Source organism: Chelonus insularis, unplaced genomic scaffold (genome assembly GCF_013357705.1).
Source record: "Chelonus insularis isolate UGA/USDA-ARS -01 unplaced genomic scaffold, ASM1335770v1 contig_56_pilon, whole genome shotgun sequence".
Taxonomy (NCBI): domain Eukaryota; kingdom Metazoa; phylum Arthropoda; class Insecta; order Hymenoptera; family Braconidae; genus Chelonus; species Chelonus insularis.
Window position 1 is genome coordinate 346,984 of NW_023276648.1, and position 21,198 is coordinate 368,181.

A 21,198-nucleotide genomic window follows, 5' to 3' on the forward strand; every position below is an offset into this window, starting at 1 on the left:
TCAAAAAGCACATGGTCATATAAGGGTTTGAGGGTAGAAGTTCTCTAAAACATCTAATTTTAATGAGAATCTAATAGTAGAGGTGAGACAATTTTATTGGTAAAATTTCAACAATTGAGAAGTGATAGATAACGTCTATTAGTGAAAAAAATAGTTATAAATTCAAAAGTAATAAACAGTCAAAGGAAGAAATCAATATCATCAATTATGTATCAATAGCACAGTCAACATATCAAGTTTGTAAATCGAGCCATTACATTTACAACGGTAAAAATTTTTAAAATGACTCATTCCTACAAGGCAAAAAAAGGTCACGAGGTTAGGACTGCGTTTCAGTTGCCTACAACAAAAGTATTTAGTGAAATTTGGTTCCGTAACAAAATATCCGCGACAGGATAACCGCTGGAGGAAATGACCGGGGACAAAATAACCAAACTTAATCAATAATTACAGAATGATTAATAATTATAAATAAAAATTTGATTCCTATTATTATATCCATTTATTCATTTATTCATCATTTGGTTTTTTTATCACATTGACATATATGTTAGATTTAATATATTCGTTCGTTCGAGACGCGAAGAAATTTAAATAGATTCGAACTCGCCGCGAAAGTAATACGATTGTTACAATACAAGGAAACACAAGATTGAAAATCCTACAGAATCAGAGACAATTCTACAGAATTTCGTTTGATTAACGGTTGGTTTTGTCCTCAAACACGGGATTGCATGTTCTACATAATCACAAACAATTCTACAGAATTTTATTTGATTGGAATTTGGTTTGGTTCACAAATCCGTGTTTCTGTGTAAAGAATTAATTTTTTATTAGTTACTATCCTAACTAAAAATTAGTTCCGTTTCGGATCCGATCCGGATCAGGATTGCCTGAAGTTTGATCAGGAACGTGTCAGGATTTCTGATTCAAATATGATCATAAACGTCACACCTCATATGAAATAAACCGGACACGCTTACCAAATCCAGTCCGGATCCGGTGAATTTATCAAGTCCTGATTATAATTTTTTTTTTGATAAAAACAAAAAATACTTGGATTATTATTTTTTATGATTTTTACATGAGAAATACTATTAATTAATGATACTTAATGAAATTTCCACAAAAAATTGAATAATTAAATATTGTCCTTAGAAGGATTCGAACCTATGATCACTACTTTGCGCAACTTAAATCCGTGCCTTGACTCGCTCGGCTATCGACTTATTGCATAAGTTATGACAATTACATATATATCAACAGATGCATATGTAATTTTTTTTTTTAAAAGACGAATACCAATAAATATATTTACTTGAATACTACTGACACGGTGGCCTAGTGGGTACAGCGTCAGCCTGGCGCGCCATTGGTAGCGGGTTCGATTTCCGGCCGGGACGAAATCATTTAATATGGTTTTTTCTCTGGCCACCGTAAGCAGGAGGCCTCTCCAGAGAGGCCGGTTGTATCGGCACAGGTTTTCTGTAGTTTCCCTGTGTCCTCGTGCAAATGCGATACAATAGTTAGGGCGTAAGTCGGCTGCAGACGCAACCCGATGGACTATGTGTGTAATAGTTTATTGGGCAGGTAGGAGGGTGGTGAGTCTTTACGGTCCCGACCGTAGGGATAAGAAGGAAGTATTGTAAAACACCTGGCTCAAACCAGGTATACAATTAAAATAAATGATCAATATTTACTTGAATACTCGGTAATAAATTGTTTAATTGATAAAAATTCTTATAAACTTTGATGAATTTTTTTTCCACAATATATATATTTATAGACAGTATATTAAAATCTAAGCTTTATGGAACTAGTAACGTCATTTTCAGTAGAAGTAAGAATACATCAAAAAAATTTTTCATAATATAATAATTCATCACTAATGAGCATAAGAAAAAATATCTATATAAAAATTCGTCTTCATTAAACCTATATACACATTATGTAATTTATTGCAAAACTATTATTTCATAACTTCGATTATAGACTGGAAATATTACCATAGACTGAAAAAATACTGTACTGTAGCACGATCAGGAACTATATCAGCTACAGTACCTGAAACTCATTTTAGTCAGCACTAGCGATCTCGGTTATTTTGTCGATCGACTTATTTTGTCGTTCAGTTATTTCATCTGCGGTTATTTTACCCGGTATATTTGTCCGCGGATATTAAGCGCGGCACCGTGAAATCTTGTAGGCTAATGACTGCAAAAGTGTAATCATAAGCTATCATACACTTTTACATATTTCTGTGTATAACTACAAGCGATGTTCAATCTACGTAGACAGCTAACGTTACGAGTAGTTTATTTAACACATCAACATACATTCTGTTACACCTTTTTTCGACTGTAATAGTTGAAGTTTTCACACTACAGAAAATATCACATACATCATTATAGAGTTTTTCTTGGACTTTGGATCATAATCAAATTTTGTTACTTCACCGTCTATGTGATCAGCTGAAATCTTATGCACTAGAGCTAATGTTCTAGTCTTAGAAATATGAGCAACACATCTCAAAACTGCAACTCCAGTTATAACTGTCACGATTCAAGTTATTTCAAGCTTGTTAAGATGTAATTTTATACTACAACCAATTTACGTCTAGATGCTTATTGACTTTGCCAATCCAAAGTTACGATTAGCTGAAATAAATCTTTCAATAGAGATAGCTATTATTTAAAATGAATCAGAGTTAGAGTAGATTTACAAGGCATGCAACAATTTTACAATAATCTCGTCGCTCGAAATTCCTTATAGTCAACTACAATGATATCCAATAAACGAATCCTCTTTCAAGCAATTCACGTACCCAATTTAGATTGAGAGAATTAAACGTTTTGAAACACAACCAAATGTGCTGTAATATATATGATTCTATAGTATACCAGGTTTATAAACAAATATTGTATCAAGATATATTCATAAATAACTCAAAAACAAACTAACTTACCTATGAAATATTCATATTACTTAATCATGATGTCACAAAAATAGCAATAAATCATCATAAAGTTAGTATTACATATTTTAGTCAGATTAGATAAAAACTAAAAATGAAGAAAAAGAAATGAAACCAGGCCATCAAAAACATCATTAGGAAATGAACTCAATCACGTTATGTATATCGCTGGTGTACTCTCTGCTGAAAGGATATGTGTGTGAAAGTGTAATGTAATACTAGTGTCATTATCGACACTTTCCTTTATCATGAGTTCTATGATTTTTCATCCTATTAGTGCTGTATTTTTCTCCGTCTTTCAGCTTTAGTATATTATTGTGTCGTATATCATTCTTACAGTAGATATTTCATGAAAAAAACAAACGTCTTATTCTAGACTGCACATTTAAAAATCGATTCATATGCCATTTATCAATAATGAATTATTACATTGTCTCGCAGGAAAACGTCGCTGGCTGCTACAACGAAAACTTTATTTCCTTTCTGAACGCTTATTTCCTTCTGTGCTCACGGTTATCATATTAATCTTGTAACATCGGTCTCTAAAGTACAGATTCTGCTACATGAATTTTATTGTTAAATCAGTTTCTGTATATCTACTCATTAAATTATAATAAGGATGATTTCTTCGTTTCTGTGTTTGTTCGCATTATTATATCTCATTCTGCCAATCTATATAATCATCATGCTCAAATGCGGGACTCCCTGGTTTTAATACGTAGACTATATCCCCAAAATGCGTGGCAACATTTCCAATATTTGCTAATCTGTTTCGGGAATCGATCTCTTGATATGACTACGTGATTTTCGTTTTTATCGGACTAACTTTCCTCAAGGCGTTTTCAACCAATGCATACTGTACGTATTCATCGACTAAGTCTTATCTTATTATCGATTCATACCAGTCACTAACTAAATCATGACTTAAAAAAGAAAAATGTTAAACACACATATTGATCATTCCGAATCTCGACTTGCCTTTACCCCATAAAAACTTCTTTCTTTTCCACAATTTATTCTTTTTTGTTGGGCCGATCCCCACTACACCACCCCCCCCACCCTACCCCCCCCCCCCCCCCGTTCCCTCCTCCTTCGACTCGCTTTTTTTGTGGTATGTTTTATTCGTTTTATGTTATTGTTGAGTGTTTATTATTTTGTTTTTTTTTTTTTTTTTTTTTTTTTTTGTTTTTTTTGTTTTTATTTTGTTTTTCCACGGCCGCCCCCTTCCCCTCCGCTGCTGCACTAGTGTTTTTCCCGCAGTCCCTCCCGCCCTGTTTTTCTTGTTCCTCCGTTTTTTTTTTTTAGGTTGGTTATTGTTCCCCTCGTTCTGTTGGTTGTTTTTGTGTTTGGTTTTGTTTACCACCCCCACTTCCATTTAGCGTTCTCGGTGGCGTTGATCTCTCTGATAGATTTTTATACGTTAATACATCTACATCGGGCCAGAGTAGCCAATTGATGGACACACTTTATTTTAATATGAGGCTTGTTGCTTGTAAATGAATCTTCACTCTGAATTTGTGTATTTTTACTTTTATTCAACTCACACCGTTTACATAGATGATGACTATCCGCCATATAAAATACTAACACTACTAAGAGATTACATGTATATAAAGACGCGCTCTGTCGTCACATATCCTCCCACCTTGAAGTGGAAGACTCAACATATTTTTAAGTAATAATAAACTTTGATGAAATACTATGAAATAACTAGAACATAGACTGCAAAATAATAAAACAAAGCAAATATTTAAATCCTTTTTTCAAAACAATAAAATTCAAAAACAAGAAAAGGAAAAACTAGACTATCGTCGTGAAATTTAAACTTTTAAATGAAATACCATGAACCTTAACTAATATCTTGACTTTCTTTATGTTCAACTGCAAGAAATCCTAATCTATCAGGTGCTTTTACATGGCGATCTGACCGGGTACAAAGATCTGTCTTAACTTCTTTATCAATTCATTTATCTTGATTCAAAGATGGAGAAGGTTTAGTGCTTTTCTTCTTACGTTCACGAACAACTTTGGCTACTTCCAAAGAATTTATTTCCAAAGGAAATATTCGTTGTACTGGTCGTACCAGCTCTCGTGCCGCAGTTTTCAATCGAACTACACGTACATTTCCATTTTTACCAGTCATCTTCTGATAGGTAAGTAATCGGTCTAGAGTTTATTACTTATCTACAATCATAGAGTGTGGTACACATTTCTTCATATGACAGACACGATTTCTTCAGCACTCTGCGTGATAGCGCCTTGATTAAGCGTACTAGACGCTCCCACCATCCACCCTATCAAGCTGCTAATGGTAGATTAAAATGCCAATTTATTTTTTCAACAGTACTATATTTTGTTTTCTCGTTCCAATTTATTGTTCGAAGTAAATTTTTGGTTCCCACAAAGTTTGTACTGTTGTCACTGTAAATAACAGCTGGTCTACTTTTTTTTTCGCGATAAAACGTCGCAGAGCTTCTACAAACGCTTCCGTAGATAATGATGATGTTAATTCTAAGTGGACTACTCGAAATACCGCGCACGTAAATAAACCGATCCAAGCCTTTTGTCCGTCTTTCAGGTACAACGGTCCAGCAAAATCTATACCAATTACTTACTAGAACTGCAGGTGCTGCTTCTACACGCATGGAACTAAATCTTTTGCATGTAATACATTGCTTTATAATTTTCGTACTGCTCTTTTCCCCGTGAGTCACAGTTATTTCTGAATGATTCTCTTTGTACTAAACACATGACTGTCATTTCTGCATCAGAAAATTCTCTTGCTGACAATTCACCCTTCATTTTCAGTTTGATACTTTTTTTTGTATTGAAGATGAAATGTCTTATCTACCCTACTAAACGTATAATCTTAGTGTATTGTGAGAAATATCGAAGATACCAGGAATGTATTTTAAAAGTTGGACTACTCATATTAGTCATCATCAGATCTTCATTTTGCTGCTGAGATGGGATTTTTATCTTTGTTGCAGTTTTCTTCAATTCACTGCATACTTCTTCTTCATTTACTGAATAATCTGTTGTAGGCCATTCATCAGGAGAATTTTTAAGCCACTCAGGACTCTTCCATCATTTCGACTCTATTAACTGCTTGGAAGTGCAACCTCTTGATGGAAGGTCTGCAGGGTTCATTGAACCTGGCATATGACGCCAACGAGAACTATCAGATGTTTTTCCGATTTCTTGAACTCTGTTCCACACAAAAGTAGCCCACTGAGCTTATCTATGAATCTAGGACAACACGGTACTTGAGTCACTTCAATAATATATCTCTACTTGCTCATATTCCAACGGTGTTTAAATGAATCTCACAAGACGAGCACCTATTGTAGCTGCTAGGAGTTCTAGTCGAGGAATTGTAATCTTTTTGTTGGAGCTACTGTTGATTTTGCTTCGATCAATTGAATATTTACACCTCTGGATGATTGAAGCCTCGCGTAGATTACCGCAGCATAGGCCACTTGGCTCGCATCAACAAATACATGTAATGATAATTTTTGCTCTTCATCAAAACCTTCAAACATCCACCGAGGTATTTTTAAATCTTGTAAAAACCTATGGGATCAAAAACCTTATGACTGACAGCTAATATGACTCTTTTAGTAATCTTTTCTGGTACTGGCTCTATAAGTGATTATTTTCTCAAAATGACAGTTTCTTCTTTCTTATCCCATGTAAGACCAAGAACTGCTGTTAACCGGGAAGGTTCTTCACAACGTGAATACTCTCACCCTCTTAAGTCAAAACCTGCCGCAACCATTAATTTTATAGCTTCATCTCTGAACTGCTCTAGCTGCTCATATGTGTCAACACTAGTTACACAATTATCTACATAAAAGGACTTTCGAAGCTTGTGGATAGTACTTTTCATGTTTTTGGAGTCATCTTCGTTGTTTACTCGTTCCAAATGAAATGCAATAACAGCAGCAAGCAGAAATGGACTACTAGTTACTCCAAACACTACTCAAGCATATCTATAAACTTCTAAAGTGTCTGGCTTATTTCTATTCCACCAAAAGAATCTGAGAGCATCTCTATCCATAGATGCAATACTGATCTGCGGAAAAGCTTTTCTGATATCTGAGATAACACCAATTTTCTTCTCTCTAAAACGTAACAACATGGTAGAAATGAGTTCAATAAAATTTGGGCCTACTTCCGGGCACTGTTTCAGCGATAAACTATTCTTCTCTTTTGCAGACGCGTCAAACACTGGTCTCAATCTTGTAGTACTGTTTTCTTTTAAGACGTGTCTATGGGAAAGATAATGACCCCACTTACTTAATTCTGTGTCTGGTACTTTTTCAACTATTTCCTCTTTACGCCATTCCTCTATAACTTGATCATATTCTTGAAATGAATTTTGATTTTGCAACTTCTTCGTAGTAACTAGAAGCCTTTTAAAAGCTGAATCTTTATTAGTAGGAAGGGGCGGATAATTTTCTTTTCAGGGTAAGCGTTCTTCATATCGACCATCATCATTTATAATCGTTGTCTGACGAAAATAATCACAAACTTCTTGCTGATGAGCTTCTTCAGATTTGGATTGAGCTGGATCAGTGATTCCTATTATATCTAAACGCCAAAAATCAGATATCTCGGCTTCTTGAGCAAACATTGTAGTCACTGCTAACGCTGTGTCGCTACATCTACTCTCTTCATACGGTTTTTTACCCATCAAGGTCCATCCCAACAATGTTTCAACGGCAGTCATTCCGCGTTCCAAATTATATACATTGCCTGTTAACAATTTTCCCGGTATGTCAGCGCCTATTAATATCGAAATTTAGTTTTCACCTTGTCCAACATCTGTCAATTTAATATCTGCCTTCAATAATTCTTTAACCCAGGGACCACTGTTGATGCTTGATATTCTCTGACAAATCGAAGTTTGATCGAGAGCAGTGAAATTGCACGCGTAGCTATCATTTGAACTTCTAAGATGAACTAAATAAGACTTATGAGCTTGAGATTTTGTTTTAGTGCCTTCAAACAACAGATGAACTATCTGGTGTTCTCCATTTGATTCATAACCTTTATCATCAACAGCCTGTTTGAGAATATATGACCTTTGTGAGCCGCTGTCTAATACTGCTCGTACTATGCGTTCTTTTCCATGATTGGTCATTTATACACGTAATGTATGAAGGAAAACATCTGGTTCTAACGATAAATTAGCAAGATTAGCTTCCCTTATATTCTTCTCATTAACTTCTCTGCTTTCCGATGTTGATTTATCCTCTGCTTTTTGTTTTGACATCTCTCTGCATAGTAAAATAGCATGTTTTTTGCCACACCAATGACACTTCGGTCGAAACTTACAACGACTAATATTATGTCCTGGCGTTAGGCAGCCAAAACAACCTCCCTTTTCTTTTACTCCATTTTGTCTTTCTTCTAGTGACATTTTCTTAGCTTTGTCACATTTGAAGCTCTTGTGATCGTCATTACAAAATATACATGGGTGAGTCGTTTTGTCGCCTTTTTCTGCTAATAGTCCTGTCGCGGTCGAAATATCAGACTTTGCAGGCTTATTCTTTTTCTTAGGTTTATCTTTGTTCTCTTGCTCATTGTTCAATGCAAATCCATCTACAGCCATGTTTATTCTTTCCTTATTCTCTGCTTGCGAAAATTTCATAAGTTTTGATAACCTGTTTTCAGTCGCATTTGTTTTGCGAGTAGATGCATGTCGTTGTTAGATACGTAGTAAATCTTCAGGGCGAGATGACTCCACCAATGGGTACAACATTGCAGCATATTTGTCCTTAGTTACTCCTAGAGATTCCAACGCTCTTAAGTGTGATTCAAGCTCATCATAGATAGTGGATAATGGAGTCTTTTCTTTAGGCTTCATTGCATTGTTAAGCACTAATGTTAACAATTCTTTTATGTAGACTTCCACTAGTAATTCGTTTTTTTTTTAAATCTGCTTATTGAACTATTTATTGCTTTCTCATGATTTTCACTTTTTGTTGGGAAGCTATTTATTAATTCTGCTGCTCTGGAACCTGGATTCATAAATTGAATTAAATATTGAAATTTATCTTCTGTGCTGAGTTTTTCGTCTTCATAAATATTTTTGAATTGACTCCAAAATTGTAACCAATCTTTGATTTCACTACTGAACTTCTTAACCTCAATTTTTGGTAGTTTACATTTTTTATTTTAATCTTGTCCTTGAGATGCCGTGAGTCTTGATTCGTTTATCGACGGTTGATATGCTATGGTTGCTCTGTTGATAATTTTATTGACCTCTAGTTTTGCACGTAAGAACTTAGCCGTATATTCCGTTGTGACGTCATATTCATCTGTTGGCTCCTCTAAATCATTTTCAGCTATAATATCTTGAATTCGTTGATGTAACGTATTCAATTCTAATTCTCTTGCTTCAAGCAATTGAAAGCTAACTTGTATGTTCTCAACTATAGGGGTTTCTTGATTTAGATGCTCTTGTAACATCATGAAGGAACGCGTAACCGCTGTACGCACCGGTCTTCGTGCCTGTCTCAACTTTTCTAGAACGACTGCCATTGCTCATCAAAGTACAAAAGAAAACCTCAAGCACTCAATATTAATTACTATTTCAACTGTGTCTCGTCACGGTCGCCACAATGTGATGGACACACTTTATTTTAATATGAGGCTTGTTGCTTGTAAATGAATCTTCACTCTAAATTTGTGTATTTTTACTTTTATTCAACTCACACCGTTTACATAGATGATGACTATCCGCCATATACAAAAATACTAACACTACTAAGAGATTACATGTATATAAAGACGCGCTCTGTCGTCACAACAATGATGTCGATCGTAACCGAAGGTTAAAATTCACCAGCTACGTTAGAAAATTAGTTCTTTCTATTTATTTGGCGTTAATTAAAATAATGTTTATGACAAAATACTTAATGTAGTTTGGCATTGGTAAAACTTACAGTTGACTACCCTTTTTTAAAATTTTTTTTTAAAAGACTATACCTACATGACTTGAAAGAAAAAAAAGGATTTTTCTACCTCTTTGTTTAGGAGATATAATTACTTAAAGTTATGCAAAAATATATGAGTTCTTATGACTGTCCTTGTTCAATTTTACCGGAAATTGATGATTTATAAAAAATTGGCACAGTTGACCCACAGTAAAAAACATCTTGATATAAAGAATATGACTTGAAATGTATTTAAGTTAAATTTCAACATGATTCACCACACAGTTTTTCTGAAATTTATGTTTTAACATTGCAACTCGGTGTTTGCCTTTGTTTCTCCACCATATTTGCTAGGAAAAATGGCGGCAATGTTAATCAAAACAATTTATATAAATTAAAGTTTTTCTTTTATTATGTTTTGACGTAGAGTAACATAATATAGTTTTTAAGTGAATGTCTGTAAGTATGTATGGACGTGTGTACGTTCGAAATTATTTTTTGTTTCGATCATCTCGACAACAAAAAATGATATCATAGGACCAAGTTTATTTAACACATAATTACGTAACTTGAACCTGATTAGATTTTCAGCAATGTCGATGGAGCTGTTTGTTTCGCAGAAAAAAAAACTAAAAAGTGAACTTTCTAAATTTTGCTAGGAATAAATGATATGATCTGAACATCTGCACAGTAAAATAATAGTCATAATTATATAATATAAATGTTTGTATAAATAGTAAAAAAATAATTAACTGAATAAAAAAAAGAAAGATTTCGCTATAACAATAACATTTGTTATAAAAAATCAGAAATAGATTCCACTAAAGATTTTAGCACAGTTTTAACAAAAACTGTAACTAACTGTGCTGATATTCAGATGTTGCCAAATTCACTTAAGTTCTCCCCACTCTTCGGTGTTCACCGATGACAGACGCAACCAAGATTCAAAATTTGGTAACGCTGCAACCAGAAAACTATTGCGGCGAATCCCTCATTGGGTGACCAACGTCGTTAGGTTACGCATAGTGACCAATCTAGGGTTAATGTAAATCAGAATAAACTCAATGATCTTATGTGGGAAAAATTGGAAATCTACATGGATAAGTTATTTTATTTGTTCTTAAAATATCATTATAATTCTACAAATAGAAGATTTTAATCAGCCCATGTCACCTTGTTGGTAACTTTCTGATAGTCGAAGAAAAATTGTCCCGTCGGAAAAATTCAAATTTATTCTAGAGATCTCGTTTTCAATTGTCTAAAACAAATTCATTAGTAATAAACAAATATAATCCATTTAGATCGATATTCTATCGTTAGTAATCCTATTACAGTCAGCGAACAAATTTTTCATTAGAAAAACTCAAATTTATTGCATAAATCCCATTTTTAATTGTTTATAACAAATTCAATTGTTATAAACAAATAAAATTCATTTGGATTCATATTCTGTCTATGGTAATTTTATTTTAGTCAAAAAAAAGATTTCTCGTTGGAGAAACTCGAATATGTTGCGTAGATCCGATTTTTAATTGCTTATAACAAATTCAATTATTATTAACAAATGAAGTTCATTCAGTCCTATGTTTCGTCGTAAGTAACTTTATTTTAGTCAAAGAAAAAATTTTTCGTTGGAGAAATTTGAATATGTTGCATAGATCGAATTCATTATGTGGATCCTGTTCTCAATTGTTTGTAATCAGTTTAGGTGTTATAAACAAAAAAAGGTTTTATTAAACTCTAATGATTCAGAACATAATTTATGTCAAGTAATTTATTAATATGGATGATATAGTGTGAATGAAAATATTGCGTGAATAACGATATCGCGTCAATGACTATATAGATAATGTAGCGTGAATGACGATATTGCGTTAGTGACGATATTGCGTAAATAACGATATTGCGTGAATAACAATATCGCGTCAATGACGATATGGATCATGTCGCGTGGATGACGGCATTCGTTTTAATTCAGTTAACGCGTCGTTCACGCATTTATCGTGATTCACGCGAGCCTTCGTCATTCAAGTTTTTCTGTACATTTAGACACTTCGATAATTTTTACAAGTAGTGTATGCCTTGAATACAAGGACATATATTTATATCATTTACGAACAGGTGGTCGTGACTTTTTTCGCATAATGTCCATAATTACATTACACAGTCATTGATGGCTTAACGAAAATATTAAATAATAGTTTTGTACTTTGAATAAGCCAATTTTCAGTGCGTATTACGTTATGATGATATTAAAAAAAAAAAACCAATTGGTGGGTATTTATAATGAACGGAGAAAAATTTAAATTTTATAGTAAGATTCAATTTTTGCTAGTGTTCTGACTTAAAGGGCCCCAAGTCAGTTAGTTATAAAATATTCGAATTCGTCTGATACCGGGCTTGTCTACCGGTGCTTAAGTCAACTTCCTGGATCAATAGTCGACAAGGATTTTCCTCACGGTCCAGCAGACAACTCTACGGCCCTAGTGAGGCCACCAAGCATGTGATCGAACACTTGTGACGTCAGTAAGCTCCAGGCAAATCAAGCAGGTGAATCTCTTAGTTAATTTACCGGCGATTCACTAAATTTATAGTAATAACTCACTCGCGTATTAATTAAGTGCCCAGCAACTCCAACCAGCTCTAGTGGTCCAGAAGAATCAGTTTTGTGGCTTTAGGCGCGAAACTGTGCTGGCGTCGAGGCCGTAAGTACCTCACGGACAGTCACACGTACAGAACATCATCGAACAACTCACTTGTAGCTGTATGCCTGTCGCTACAAGCTGTGTTGAATTATTTTTGTAAACTTACTCGTTTTAGATAACTTTTATGGTGATTTAGTAACAGATAAATCACAAACGATTGGCAATTCAATTCTTATATTTATATGTTAAGTATTGTGTTCAGAAAAACCACAAAACTTTTTTTTTGTGTTCATAAAACGTTACTTCTACTAGACCATCTCGCATCCAACCTTACTATTTATCAGTAGAGTCCACTAAGTATATTCTTCTCATTCGGTCAACTTGAAGTCAGAAGAGCTAATTTACAACGATGAAATTGTCATAAAGAAAATCCTGCTTTATTTATGCAACATTGTCAGTACCTTTGCTTTGATGCAAAAAAAAAATTTTTTTTGGTAAACTTGAATACCTTGCATAGATCTCGTTTTCAATTGTTCATAACACATTGAGTTTTTATAGACAAGACTAGTACTTTTATGTTTATGTCATATGGTTAGTAACATTTTTCTATAAAATACCAAATTTTCTGTTAGACCTACTTGAATACAAAGCGTATAACAAATATTGAGGTCAATAACCAAGATAAAACTATCCTCTCTTCCGAGTTCGACCGAATTACAGACAGCTGCAAAGCTTGATCGAAATAAGTTCAATAGTTTTAGAGTTTATTTCGAACATATACATATCTGTGGATAATGTCCATAAAACTTATAGTGTTCAAGTAAATAAGGATTATATAATTACAGAAAGATATAATAAGGAAAAAAAGAAAACTTTTTTTCACAACAACTACGCTCTCGAGAAAGATATGACTTTGGTAAAAATTATACAAGATTCATTCTATTCGTGGAAGTAAAATGGAGAATTGTAAAGTTTTTTAGTTACAATGATACTTCTCTATCTTGAATCACCATTGTTTACACGCTAAACTTAATAGTCATCAACCTAAAAAAAAATTTTTCTCTATAGATGTGCGTATAATACTTACCTCTTTAACTCCATTCACTTGAATCCGTGCGTTCACAATTCCTTTCTCTAATAATATTTCTAAATGATTAGGAGAATCGTCCAAGGATGTTTTTATTAATAACCCATGTGATTTGAGTGTTTTGAATCGTAATGAAATTTCTTCTGCCTCTGTTATCGAGTCATCTGGCATAACGATTATCAGTTGCTGGCTTCCGTTGAGATGCAATGTTGAGGCGGCTAAATAAAGAAAAAAAGTAAATCAGAAATTTTGTGTAAATATATATTTATGTATACATATATATATATATATATATATGTATACATATATATATATATATATATATATATATATATATATATATATATATATATATATATATATATATATATAGGATTTAGGCGCAAGACCTAGCACAGAGAGAAAGGGACTAGAGTATCTAACTTAAATAGTCTCCAGCACTTTTTTCAGAAATGAGTTTTTACAATTATTTTTTCTTTGATTGCATAACCGACACGGTAGCCTAGTGGGTACAGCGTCAGCCTGGCGCGCCATGGGTTGGGGGTTTGATTCCTGGAAGTTTCCCTGTGTCTATCTATGCAAATGTGATACAATTTGGGTAGGTGACAGGATGGTAAGTCAGCTACAGACGCAATCTCGGAGTCACAATGTAGTGGCTGCGTCGTAGGTAGGATGTAGTCTAGTGAAGCGTGGATATATGAATGTATATGGTAAAGAATTGGATTGTAAAAATGCATAGATAGATTATTGCATTATTACATTAATTCATTTTTTATTCCATTTTTCGAGCACATTACGGATATACTATTTGCATAACAGCGCAGTATTATAATTTTTCTCATCATTACCGTATAACTAACAGAAAAAAAAAGAAAAAAAAAAGGACTTCTAATACCTTTTACCTCCTCGGAGTTAAAATTAGAAAACTTTTCAGACTCAATGACGAAGAGCGGGTTCAAAATATGAGCTGTAAATAATTTTTCATAGCAACAAAATTCAATTTTTGATGAGTATATTTTTTCGAACCATAGTAGTATGGAGCAACTTTTGCAGACCCTACTCCTGAGTGAGGGTTTATATTTACATATGTAAAAATAATTATATTAATAATTACTCTATATAATTAGAATGTTAATTGTATTTGAACTTTTTTCGATTATAAGAAGTATCATAAGTAGTTAAATTACATATTCATATATTATTGACGCATACGCATAACAGAGCCCTTGTATTGCAATTGAAAGCCTGACAGCCTTTAGACAGCAGCGACGTGTCATCTAAATTAAAAAATATAACGTACGATTCAACAGGTATGCTGGAAGTGCCTATGTGCAGTCCATGGTTTGGGCGCAAGTGGTGAGGGTGACGTTTGGTGGGACCGATGACGGCGCTGCGAGCTGTCTGAGTGCAAATATTAGGGTGCCTGCACATGACTACACGAAAAAAGTAAATAGAACGGAAACCGGATCCGGCGAGCAAGAATCGGTGTGGCGGGGAGACGTGAAGTCCAAGAGCAGTATGAGAAGCCCCTATGCTGGTATGCATTGATTTTAGAAGCGTTGAAAATATTTTTTGAAGACGGTTTCTTGTAGAGATTGAAGAAGAGAGTATTTTTGCCAAATGTCATTTTTTTGAAATAATTTTTACTATTGTTTATTTAGAATTAAAATTGAGCAGAATGCATTCCGTTACCTTTCACTGCTTACGCAGCGAGAACCGCTCGTTTTTTTGAAAAAAATTTAGATACTTTTTTTCTAGAGAATCCAATTAACGAGAGCATATACTCACCTGTTACAGGTAAAAAGGTACAGCACTCTGAACGCGCGCACTAAAACTGACCATTTTGAGCGTTCTGACGATGAGCGTCTTTTTAATTGATTAATATAGAAACATTTCTTATCGTTTAAAAAATTAAAAAAAATTATAGAATATTCAGAATCATTTTCTGAATATTTTTCCGTTAGAATTTTAAAGAAAAATTAATTTTATCGATTTTTTATGGTGTGGTGAATGTCTTTTTTTTTGTCAACTTTGCGCATCTGTATTTTTGAACAATCTTTGAACATTTTATTGCCATTTCAGCGGATAGAATTTTTCCCGCTCTACAAAATGGCTATTTCATTTTTTTCAAAAAAATTTTTTCCCCCTTTAAAAATCGATACATATTTTTCGTAACTTTCACCCCTATGTGAGGGCTAAAGATATTATTGTCTTAAAAAATGATCTGTAGCGAACTTTTCTCACTCCATCTGGAAAAATTTTTTTCCAGCAATGTTTATAAAGTATTCTTATCAACAATTCTCGATTACATTATTTTAAAATTCACACATTTTTATTGTTTTTTTTAATATTTTTTTTGCTATAAACAATATGATTTTAAGGATCTACTTTCTTGAAATAGTTTTACACTTGGTAATTTCGCCAGATAAATTTCTTACTCTTCTCCTTGGAAAACGACGATTCGTCGTACAATGTAAAATATAAGCATCTTGATTTTCTAAAAATTTTTTTATTTTGTTGCAAGGTGTATTTTTTGCATAATTGAACCACCGCGTTGCACCAGAAAAGCTCGTAGGGTGTTCGAAACTATAATATATTTTTTTTTGAGCCACCGTTACTTGAATGGAAATTTCAACCAACGCTTTCTACATTTCGGCTTTGGAAGACCTGATCGTCATTGTGATGTACCGCTACGTGTACTCGAAAAATCATCACCTTTATTTATATCCGATTCACTCTGCAATTTCATTGACGAGGAATCTCCAGCTATCATATCTGGTATGATGAGCCGGCGTCCACGGGTTAAGTTTGTTGGTGTAGATGTGCCTACTGTTTCAGCATCAAATAATTCTTTATTTTCTATGTACTTGCGTGGCACGGAGCCTCAATAAATAACGCGTGCAAACTGATTGCTGCGTATAGCGTATTCATTCTTTCTAGACCTCATAGCATCATTTAACAAGTCTATAATATTTGAACCTGGGATAAGACTACCTTTGATACTGACAAACCCTGTATTATCCCATGTGATAATATTATCAGACATATTTTTTGAACGCCTGTAAAGAAATTTTGCCGTTAACTGAAATTTTCTTTGAAACACTATCAATAACAGGTTGATCAATGTTATGATCAGGTGATTTATTTTTCGACTCCCCTGCTTTATCATGCAATAATTTTACACTATTATAGGTATATTTATTTTTAATTAATTTTGGTGTTATGGCCATCTGATTCTCATTGTTAATAAGGCGTTAATAACTTTCTAGCACTTGTGAGTAAGCATTTCACTTCTCACGTTCATTTTGATAAGCTGTAGAGCATAATATTTTATTCATCTCTTGATCGAGACGTGCCAAAACTGAATCATAAATTTTATCCAACCTATTTGTTGATAATTTTATATCAGTTGTTTAAAAATTTTTGTAGTTTCCTGTAGTATAAAAACCATTTTTTCATCATGCTTTATTATTTTTCAACCATTTATTAGTTTTGACATCAATCTACCTGAAATAGGGGCTAAAAGAAAAAGAAAAAAACCCGCTACCTTGCTGGAAAATTATCTTCTTTTTTTCTTTGGTATTTCTCTTTGAAGCTAAGCACCAAAAAAGGATGCGTGCCGTTTTAATTTGCATTTCTACTCGGCTGTCAATGAATCGTTGCCCCGTAAAATATTAAGAGATCATTTACGTATATATCTCACGAACCGTGGATCAGCTTTTCGTAAAATAGGAGCTCGTTGATCTGGTCTCAAAAAAAATTAAGCGCTGAGAATTGCTGCTTGCTTTTTCCGTGATACATTTGCTGCCATCACTATGTGACAATTGATAATTTATTTGAACTCTTATCGATGTATTTTCACTAAACATAAATGTTATGTTTCGGATCATTTAGAAATATACATTTGCGAAATCGACAATTTTCAGGTGTTGATTGTTTTAAGCCCAATAATAGGTATCCATGAGGCTGTACTGTTGCGTCATAACGTATTTCTTGGAAAAAACGTATATTTTCTTGACACCTTTGACGAGCTAAATGCTGGACATGTGAGCGGTCACGTGGGTTTCCAAAAGTTACAATGTAATTAGCATTAAGTAAAATATCCCATTGTCCTCTTCCTTGATGGAATAAATTTTGCGTTGTAAATATAACGCTTCAATAATGATGATGACTACCCTTCGTAATAACATCTATGACTGTGCTGCTTGATAACTCACGCAAAAGATCATTGATAATAATTAATTTTGGCTGCTGATCAGACGTATAATCATTAACTGGTAATCTCTCTCTTGTTATAACTATCTTGCCACTCAGCATAGTAAAAAAATAATCTTGAAAAACGTGTATTACTCATATGATGTGTAGTTTAAATAAATTTCTTTACAAAAACAGTCTTTCCACAGCCTGTAGGGCCACAAATAATAGAATTCCATAGATGTTTCCAACGTGAATCCATCATGTATGATCATATTTATGATAATTGGAAAGCAATTATATTCTAAAAATATTCATCACAAAATCATCCAGAGGCTAACTACTTTTTGCTGACAGTAGTCATTTGAAGCGTTGTTTTCTTGGTAAGAAAAATTGAGGGTCGCTAAACTTTATAAAGTCGTCAGTCTGAAAATATTGTCTCAAAAATATATACGTTCGTTAAAGTTTACGCGATCATTAAAGTACGATAAGAATAAATCTTAGTTTTGACAACGTTTCATATCTCATCATGACCATCATTATTGATGTAATTTAGAACTATGTATGCCAAAAAACTGCTCTACTGAATATCAGCACCGGTTAGCATTGGCGGTAACAATTTGTAAATCAAAAATACAACGTGGCTGCGAGACAAAATATAATTTCTTATAGGATGCTGGTCATGAAACTTGGAAGCCGAAATTAGAAGCCAATCTATTCTGTCTTCAAAAACCTTGGACACTCAAAAGCAGCTAGACCAATATTTATGTGTCGGATGATGATGACATTTATGAAAAGTACGACTTGGAGAAAAATAACAATGAAAATAAACCATATCCTTTTTGGCATTAAAAAGAGCCTTGTAGGATACCATATCTGGACAAAGTGACCGTATATTTACACTATTTTGACTAAATTCTACGAGGTTAGTATCAATGGGGCACCGAGCGAGACGTACGATTTGCGGCCTGGAAATATAGTGGAAAATTTTATAGAAATAAGAAAGTATATAAGTTCATAAAAATAGCTGCTTAAATGTATGATTAAATTAACTGTGTTTCTCAGGCTAGTAACATCTAACAGTCCTGAAAAGATGGCGTTGGTTAAGCTATTGGGCGTTTAAATAAATATTATCATAATTTTATAATTATTAATATATATAAATATAATTATATTCATTACTGGAGTTTATAGCAAAGTCCAATCATAACTTTAGTTTATAATGCATCACAATACATATGCTTACACTTATATATATGATATGTAAGTGTTTTAATAATGATGGAACTGCGTCTCAAACTAAGTTCATATTACTCTCATAAATGTTTATATTATCTTTTTTTTTGAATATTTATAAATGATTAAAAAGATTATTACATCGACTAAGTACTCTTGATATTACTTCATAAGAGTCTTTCAGTCAGTTAGGACATATTTTTTGAATCTTGGTTTAATTCAATAAAGGAATTCAAAATATAATTGAAATTATCTTATTTATTTATGAAAATAAATATCATTAGCCTTATTTTTAATATTTATGATAATTTGAATAATTTTGTTATTATGAATGACCGATTACCATGAATTAAGTGTTCCATTATCTTACGGTTAATCCACAGGGAGTTGTATGGAGTATATTGAATAGCTGGTATTTCATTTCTCAGCGTCTTGACTATTAACTCCTTGCAGTTGGTGATTATAGCTATAAAGTTTCTCACTTGTTGCAAGCGTGTTTGGAGCAAATTTTTTATACGTTTAACATATTCAAGAATACTGCGCTGTATAAAGAATCATCGTGCAGCACGATGTGTGGAGACGTTTGCTGGTGTCTTGTATTTTCAGATTCTACTACGGTATTTTGCACCACGTAGTATTATAAACGTATATGAATGTCCAGCGCAAATGTTTTCATTTTTGACTAATTTACGATAATCAGTGCAGAATTGTCAAAGCATTTAATTAGCTGCGGCAGATTCTCTATAAACTCGTTCCAGTTTCCACCATTAAATATCACTCCTAAGCACTTAGCGTCGATGATTGAAACACACACTTAAAATTTTTTATTCATGTGGTTCAATTGAATACCAGTGATGATTGATTTTTAGCGTAAGGCGTCCAAACCGTAAGACGTTAAAAAAAGAAATTGAAGATACAATCACGGAGCGTAGATTTCGGAGATGCGTTCCAGCAATATCCATATCTAGCCACTGGCTGTCGTCCGTCAAATTTTCTATCTGATGTTGGAAAGACGTGAATAGCGATGATGATACCGTGTTAGAGTACTTGGTAGTTACAATATCAACGCTATGAAGAGACCCCCGGGGTTACATAGATGTTTCTGTTCTCAAGATATGTCGCGTAACAACGGGGGCAGATTAGATTATAGTCCGTCGTGCCCCATTCTTGTACTGCCTTATATGGTAGTCTGAATGTGGGTACGTCCAACACGCCGAGCGCGACGATTCCAAGCCCTGTGCCTGGAGCTGCAAAGTCAAAATATGACATGCAGGCCTAGGTATAACTGGCCAATTGAGGTCGGACTCATAGTGGTATATTGTAAGGCCTCGGGCTTGTTACATGTATCTCTGTGCCTGTTCTAGGTGCAGGTATACGCGTCCCGGGAAATGCCATCGCTAAGAGAGCAGAGTTATAATTTCCCAGAGTTATGCCCAAAGAAGCGAGGTACTCAATTTCCGTCCTTCGGACGGGGGAAGCGTGGTATATCAACGCTATGAGACTGAATAAACAACTTTTCAACATTATAATAATGCAATGCTATGACGTAACATGCACTCGCCTGGCTATGTCATTTCAAGCTTCAAATTCGTGATTTTTGCAACAATAACAGTTTTAATATTATTTATAATGAATCAAGGTATTCTCAGTAAATGATCAAAAGATCTGAATATAATCTTTGCAATCGTAAGACCTTTTGAAGATTTGTTTATCATAGCTCTATTTTTCTTTTGTAGGTGTCATGATGTATAAGATTTCAGTAGGTGTGAGAATTTTTAAAGACACTATAAAATTTTAATTCTTCAGAGAATCGTTTATTAATGCAACGTAAAGACCTGCTGCATTTTCATACATAATTTAAGAACAATCAGTAACTGTAAAGTATCAAGGTGAGAGTGTTCTCGGTCTTGTGATTATTTGACAAAGAACCTTGTATAGATTGTAATGGCCAATACAAAAACAGCGCCTTTTTTAGTAGCATTATTAAAGCTTGTCCGATTTCTACGTGATCGATTACTACCGATTTATCATTATTATCCTGAATTGCGACTTGAGAGGTGGGATAATTTATCTCATCTATGTTTATTACGTTTATTAAGACGTATTATATTACTTGTG

The 21,198-nt window shown here is 33.7% G+C and overlaps 1 protein-coding gene across 2 annotated transcripts in view; it reads right to left on the bottom strand.

Moving 5' to 3' along the window:
* Nrx-1 (Neurexin 1) overlaps positions 1 to 21,198 on the bottom strand; it is a 763,150-nt gene that overhangs the window by 218,106 nt on the left and 523,846 nt on the right. For both annotated transcript variants that reach the window (XM_035088915.1, XM_035088914.1), the window contains one exon: positions 13,651 to 13,868. In XM_035088915.1, coding sequence (XP_034944806.1) covers positions 13,651 to 13,868 — 218 coding nt within the window. The remainder of the gene's footprint in view (positions 1 to 13,650; positions 13,869 to 21,198) is intronic.